Raw genomic sequence first — 7,715 nt, 5'->3', positions numbered from 1 at the left:
CCAGCCTGGGCGACACAGCGAGACTCCATCTCAAAAAAAAAAAAAAAAAAGACTAAAAATCAACCAAAGTCCAAAAATTACAGCACTGAATGTTTTTACACATTTCTTTCTTTTTTTTGTTTTTTTGCTTTTTTTTGAGACGGAGTCTCACTCTGTCACCCAGGCTGGAGTGCAGTGGCGAGATCTCACCTTACTGCAACCTCTGCCTCTCAAGCGATTCTCCTGCCTCAGTCTCCTAAGCACTTGGGACTATAGGCACGTGTCACCACACCCAGCTAATTTTTTTGTTTGTATTTTTAGTAGAGATGGGGTTTCACTGCATTGGCCAGGCTGGTCTTGAACTCCTGATCTCGTGATCTGCCCACCTTGGCCTCCCAGTGCTGAGATTACAGGTGTAAGCCACCACACCCGGCTGTTTTTACACATTTCTAAGTCCACTACAGGGATCAGTAAAATCAATCACCACAGAAATTTTCCGTTTTTGCAAGACATCATTTTAGAAGGAACAAGCGTTCATGACATTTCTCATGAAAAGATATTTATAATATAAAGAAATACTTTTCAGTTCTCTGAATTCTGGCATTAGCAAGAAGGTGAATAATAGGTATATTAAACTATAATGCCAAAAAAGGGCAGAAAGGCACAGCCCCCTCATTAACAACTTCAGAAAATTATGTCGAGGGGTTTTACCTAGAGAGGGGTAAAAAAAGGACTAGGAGGGCCGGGCGCGGTGGCTCAAGCCTGTAATCCCAGCACTTTGGGAGGCCGAGGCGGGAGGATCACGAGGTCAGGAGATCGAGACCATCCTGGCTAACACGGTGAAACCCCGTCTCTACTAAAAATACAAAAAATTAGCCGGGCGTGTTGGCGGGCGCCTGTAGTCCCAGCTACTCGGGAGGCTGAGGCAGGAGAATGGCGTGAACCCAGGAGGCGGAGCTTGCAGTGAGCCGAGATCGCGGACTATAAGAAAACGATACTACTGAAAAACAATTATCAGACACTCTGTTCAGGACAATGTTGATAAACACAAATTGGCAGCACTTTGGGAGGCCGAGGTGGGACCATTTTTTCATAGTGAAACCCCGTCTGTACTAAAAACACAAAAACTAGCCAGGTGTGGTGGTGCAGGCCTGTAATCTCAGCTACTCGAGAGACTGAGACAGGAGAATTGCTTGAGCCCGGGACGCGGAGGCTGCAGTGAAACAAGATTGCGCCATTGCACTCCAGCCCGGGAAATAAAGCAAGATTCCATCTCAAAAAAAAAAAAAAAGATAATATACAGAACTATAATAACGTCTTCAAGAGGAACCACCCAACTTAAATGTTCCACATCTCTATTAATGCTATACTACATCTGACCAGATGTTAGAAAGAATTTCAAATAAAGTGACAACAGAAAAGCCACTGGCCAGTTTCTTCCAGCTACTATTCAAGATGATCAAGAGTTATAATTTAGACCAGCCTGGGAAACACAGTGAGGCCTCAGCTGTAAAAAGAGTTGTGATTTAATCAGATTTCTACAGAGGCAGCAAAGCACAGAGCTGCAGTGTTCAAGGTATGCTTCACAGACAGACATCTAAGGGTCTCTGAGACTCTTTCACGAGGTCTGCAAGGTCAAAGTGTTTTCATAATACTACTAAGCCATTACTTTCCTTTTTCACTGTATTGACATTTTCACCGACGATGCCAAACTCCTGGTACTTTAGAATGAATCAAGGCAATGGCACCCTACTGTATTAGTGATCACTGTATTCTTCAACGTATGTACTCACAGGGGGAAAAAAAAGCCAGTTTCACTGAGTGTCCTTAATGAAGCAACAAAATTATTAATTTTTATTAAATCTCAACCTGTAAGTTCAAGTCTTTTTAATATTCTGAGTGACAAAATGGGAAGTATAGACGAAGCACTTGTGTTGCACGCCAAAATATGATGCTCTTTCAAGGAAAGGCAGGCATGTAATTGTTCAAATTGTGAGCTCTACTAGCTGCCTCTCTTGAAGTCCTGGACTCAAGCAATCCTCCTTCCTCGGCCTCCCGAAGTGCTGGGATTACAGCCATGAGCCACCATATCCAGCCCAGCTGCCTCTTTGATGGAACACCATTTTTATTTGAGAGTGACTGAGACACAAACCGTATATTCAGACTTCTCAAAAATGAATGAAGTGAGCCTGTCACTTCAAGAAGAGCAATGGAAAGTATTGCCAACGATAGAGTTTGAGCTATTAAGCAAAAATCAGAATTTTGGAAAATCTTATTTGCCACCATAAGCTTGACAGCTTCCCAATACTTAAAGGTGGTTCTGATTAGATTGTGACATTAATTAAAGTGGGTTTTCTCTTTTTTTTTTTTTTTTTTTTGAGACGGGGGCTTTGCTCTTTGCCCCGGGCTGGGGTGCAGTGGGGCGGTCTCGGCCCCCTGCAAGCCCCCCCCCCAAGGTTTCACCCAATCTCCTGCCTCAGCCTCCCGAGTAGCTGGGACTACAGTCGCCCGCCACTGCACCCGGCTAATTTTTTGTATTTTTAGTAGAGACGGAGTTTCATCGTGGTCTCGATCTCCTGACTTCGTGATCCGCCTGCCTCGGCGTCCCAAGGGTTTTCATTACATAATCAAATGTGTCTACATTTGAAGCCTGGCACTAACTCAAGTCCATCAACATTTTCCAAATAACCAATGCACATTACAAAATCATGCATGGTAAAAGATCCACTCAAGGCCGGGCGCGGTGGCTCAGGCCTGTAATCTCAGCACTTTGGGAGGCCGAGGTGGGCGGATCATGAGGTCAGGAGATCGAGACCATCCTGGCGAACACTGTGAAACCTAAAAATACAAAAAAAAAAAAAACTAACCAGGCGCAGTGGTGGGCCCCTGTAGTCCCAGCTACTCGGGAGGCTGAGGCAGGCGTGAACCCGGGAGGCGGAGCTTGCAGTGAGCCGAGATAGCGCCACTGCACTCCGGCCTGGACGAAAGAGCGAGACTCCGTCTCAAAAAAAAAAAAAGAAAGAAAAGAAAAGATCCACTCAAGTGCTCTTAAGATAGACCACTAAATGTTTTTTTAAGAAACGGAGTTGGCTGGGCATGGTGGCTCACGCCTGTAATCCCAGCACTTTGGGAGGCCGAGGCGGACAGATCACCTGAGGTCAGGAGTTCGAGACAGCCTGACCAACATGGAGAAACCCCAACTCTACTAAAAATTCAAAATTAGCCGGGCTTGGTGGCCCATGCCTGTAATCTCAGCTACTCGGGAGGCTGAGGCAGGAGAATCGCTTAAACACGGGAGGTGCAGGTTGCAGTGAGCCGAGATTGCGTCACTGCACTCCAGCCTGGGCAACAAAAGCGAAACTCCGTTTCAAAAAAAAAAAGAAAAGCACTAACAAAACATTCTACTTTAACTGTTGTTATTATTTGATAAGCAGTTTTTTTTGTTTTGTTGTACAGGCTGGAGTGCAGTGCCTGATCATGCCTCACTGCAGCCTGGACCTCAAGCGATTCTCTCACCTCATCCTCTTGCGTAGCTGGGACTACAGGCACACCACCATGCCTGACTTGTTAAGCAGTTTTTAATCAAAGTTACTGTAAGGGTGGGAAAATAACCTCCAATTATTTTCTCCAAAGAGTAGACCTTAAACCTCAGCAGGTGGGAAAGCACAACTTGCATCTTTAAAAAAACACAAAACTTATTTAATTATTACACATAAGGCTTTTTGAAACTATGAATAGATATGCCACTTACAGAGTCATGGGTGAGGTATGTATCGCAGTAGTCACAATAAAACCTGAAAAGAGGTAAAAGGAAGAGAAAAAGAAGATGACAACCAGCTAGATGCCCATCCACGGAAGCGCTGTTCATGGAAGATAAAAACAAAAAAACAAACAAAAAGCCAGACCTCCTCACGACTCAAGAGCGTCAAAGCGTCGACACATAAACCAAGCTTTTTTTGTTGCCTTAAGCGGGATCCATCTGCACTCTAAAATGGGGTGTCTAGCGCTCTCCATCGCCCTACCTCCGTCCACCCGTCCCAGATACTCTCCTGTCCCTCGAGGTTTCAGAAACCAGAACCCGCTCTCCGCTCCTGCATGGGGGCCACAACTAGTGACTACGATCACCCTCAGATTTCGGGGCCCCACTCACTTGGGCATGTTGCTCTGCAGGCCGTTGGCCACTCCGTTACGTGACGCCCGGAAATGACGCGCACAGCCGGCGACGACACCGCGGAACCCCACGAGACTAGCGTGAAGACTTCCGAAGCCCTCGCCTCCAGCAGCCGAGCGAGGGGCGGGGCTTTTCCTTTTCTTCCTTTCATCTATAGGATGGCGGGAAGGAGGAGTACTACGGGTCGCTACGAGGTTCAATCCAAGCTCATTTAATCTTATTTCTCGATGCTTCCGGAAGAGCATATTTAATCTTTCCTTTTTTTTTTTTTCTGAGACGGAGTCTCGCTCTGTCACCCAGGCTGGAGTGCAGTGGCGCAGTCTCGGCTCACTGCAAGCTCCGCCTCCCAGGTTCACGCCATTCTCCTGCCTCAGCCTCTCCGAGTAGCTGGGACTACAGGCGCCCGCCACGACGCCCGGCTAATTTTTTGTATTTTTTTTAGTAGAGACGGGGTTTCACCGTGGTCTCGATCTCCTGACCTCGTGATCCGCCCGCCTCGGCCTCCCAAAGTGCTGGGATTACAAGCGTGAGCCACCGCGCCCGGCCGAGCATATTTAATCTTTCTATAAATATTTAATGATTCTCTGCTACGCGCCTGGAGCTGCTATAAATGCTGAAAAAACAGCAGTGAACAAAACAGATAAAAATTCTTGTCCTCGTAGAGTTGAGATTCTAGTGGAACAAGACAGATATTAAAACCAACAGGAGCCGGCGCCGTGGCTCGCGCCTGGAATCTCAGGTACTCCGGAAGCTGAGACGGGAGGATCACGTGAGCCCAGGAGTTGGAGACCAGCCCTGGGCAACATAGCGAAACTCTTGTCTCTACAAAAAATTTAAAAACTAGCCAGACGTTGGCCCGGCGCGGTGGGTCACGCCTGTAATCCCAGCACTTTGGGAGGCCGAGGCGGGCGGATTGCCTGAGGTCAGGAGTTCGAGATCCGCCCGGCCAACCTGGTGAAACCCCGTCTCTACTAAAAATACAAAAATTAGCTGGGCGTGGTGGCGGGCCCCTGTAGTCCCAGCTACTCGGGAGGCTGAGGCAGGAGAATGGCTTGAACCCGGGAGGCGGAGGTTGCAGTGAGCCGAGATCGCACCATTGCACTCCAACCTGGGCGACAGAGCGAGACTCCGTATCAAAAAAAAAAAAAAAAATTGGACGTGGTAGCGCGCGCCTGTGGTCTCAGCTACTCGGGAGACTGAGATGGGAGGATCGCTTGAACCCAGGAGGTCGTGGCTATAGTGAGTCGTGATCGCGCCACTGCACTCCAGGCTGGGTGACAGAGTGGTACCCTGTCTCAAAAAAATGGTAAATATTTATAGTAGTGGGTTAGGTGGAGCAAAGTGAAGCAGGGAAGAGGGGAGTCCAACTTTACAGAGGATAGAGAAAGGTTATCTCGTCTTTTTTAAGTTTATTTTTTGTTTTTGTTTTGTTTTTTGAGACGGAGTATCACTCTGTCTCTCAGGCTGGAGTGCAGTGGCGCGATCTCGGTTCACTGCAAGCTCCGCCTCCCGGGTTCACGCCATTCTCCTGCTTCAGCCTCCCGAGTAGCTGGGACTACAAGCACCCGCCACCACGCCCGGCTAATTTTTTTTATTTTTAGTAGAGACGGGGTTTCACCGGGTTAACCTGGATGGTCTTCAACTCCTGACCTCAAGTAATCTGCCCGCCTCGGCCTCCCAAAGTGCTGGGATTACAGGCGTGAGCCACCGCACCCGGCAGGTAATAATTCTTGTAGGGTTCAAGGAAGAATTACATGTGAAGATCCTTGTAAGTGTTTAATACAATATACACACTAACCCTTCCACTAAAGGTAATTATTACATAGGAGGAAACTGATAGAAGTAACTTGTCCACAGATATCATATGTTCTAGCAACAAGGCCAAACTTCCAGCCTGGTCTATCAGACTCCAAAATGGCCTTCCTCCTTTTAGAAAAGGGAAATATTAATAAGCGTTGGGACCTGAGGAGAGGGAGTTTTTGTTCTTCTACCCTATGTTCTCTGATGGTAGAATTGCAACCAAATAATAATAATTGCTAGTTTATTTGAATGTTTACTATGTCATAGGTTCTTTAAATGCATTGATTTACTTAATCCGTTCAACAACCCTATTTATTCACATTTCAGATGAGGAAACTGACCTTTAGAAAGAGTAAGTACCAATAGATTACTTTCTGGTCCTAAGGGGAAAGTTAACTGTGCCCCGGCTCTTACCACCATAACACCGTGGTAAATCTTAACATAATTAATGGCAGAACAACCAGATATTATGTGTCTCCTGCTGGGATGACAACGTTAAGTAGCTACCATTAACTATGACATATTCTTTTTTTTTTTTTTTTTTTTTTTTGAGAGAGGGTCTCACCCTGTTGCCCAGGCTGGAATGCAGTGGTTCTATCACAGCTCACTTCAGCCTCAACCTCCCGGGATCAAGCAATCCTCCCTCTTCAGCCGTCCAAGTAGCTGGAACTACAGGCACCTGCCACCATACCCTTGTTAATTTTTTAAATTTTTTGTAGAAAAAGGGTCTCAAACTCCTGACTTGAAGCAATTCTTCCACCTCAGCCTCCCAAAGTTCTGGGATTACATGTGTAAGCCTCTATACCCAACAACTATGACATATTATAAAAAATGTTTAGTACCCACAAAAATTAAAAATAATTTTTTAAAAATGTTTAACTTAGATCTAATCAAGTTAACAGGATAGGCTATAGGATCAGCTAAAGGAAAGCAAAAGGCAGCAAACAAATTCTGGCAGTACGATGTTGTAAGGATAACTGGCCTCTTCACCAATTTAGGAAAAGGTATTTTTCTAAATTTAAATATTAAGAGACACAACAACCAGATGTAGTGTATCATCTACATCTAGATCCTAGTTTGGACAAACCAGCTATAAAGGACATTTTGCAGAAAATGCCTGGGTCTTGATGTTGCATTTCCAGAAACCCACCTTTGTCCAGGTACCTTCAGTTGATTTTCCTCAAGGGAATGGATTCATCAGTTATGTTGTTTATTTTGTTTTTGTTTTTGTTTTTTTCTGAGACACGTTCTCACTGTGTCACCCAGGCTGGAGTGCAGTGGCACTATCTCGGCTCACTGCAACCTCCGCTTCCTGGGTTCAAGAAATTCTCATGCCTCAACCTCCCAAGTAGCTGAGATTACAGGTGTGTGCCACCATGCCCGGCTCATTTTTTTGTATTTTTAGTAGAGACAGGGTTTCACCACGTTGACCAGGTTGGTCTCGAACTCCTGACCTCAAATGATCTGCCAGCCTCAGCTTCCCAAAGTGCTGGGATTAGAGGCATGAGCCACCATGCTCGGCCCATCAGTTATGTTTTGATTTCCTCCTGATTTCCCGCTGTGCTGACCCTGGCCTTTTTTGCTTTCAAGTCTATTCACTTTTCCCCTGCTCTTTTCAAAATGGCAGTGGAAGCCAGGTTCAGTTGGACTCCACTGCACTCACCTGGCAAGGACCAGACTCATTCTATTAAAAAAAAAAAAAAAAGGTCAGGCACGGTGGCACACCCTGTCCGAGGCGGGCAGATCATGAGGTCAAGAGATTACG

General features: G+C 46.1%; 1 protein-coding gene across 1 annotated transcript in view; it reads right to left on the bottom strand.

The window, feature by feature from the left end:
* Positions 1–4,332, bottom strand: part of LOC116460503 (uncharacterized) — a 20,319-nt gene extending 15,987 nt beyond the window's left edge. The window contains exons 1-2 of the mRNA XM_032141753.2: positions 4,130–4,332; positions 3,731–3,773 (exon numbers count right to left, since the gene is read on the bottom strand). Of these exons, the coding sequence (XP_031997644.1) occupies positions 3,731–3,773; positions 4,130–4,301 (215 nt within the window). The 5' untranslated portion in view covers positions 4,302–4,332. The remainder of the gene's footprint in view (positions 1–3,730; positions 3,774–4,129) is intronic.
* Between the last annotated feature and the right edge of the window lie 3,383 nt (positions 4,333–7,715).

The sequence above is a fragment of the Hylobates moloch genome, unplaced genomic scaffold (genome assembly GCF_009828535.3).
Source record: "Hylobates moloch isolate HMO894 unplaced genomic scaffold, HMol_V3 SCAFFOLD_20, whole genome shotgun sequence".
In the NCBI taxonomy this organism is placed as follows: Eukaryota; Metazoa; Chordata; class Mammalia; order Primates; family Hylobatidae; genus Hylobates; species Hylobates moloch.
This window is presented reverse-complemented; position numbering and strand designations above follow the sequence as displayed.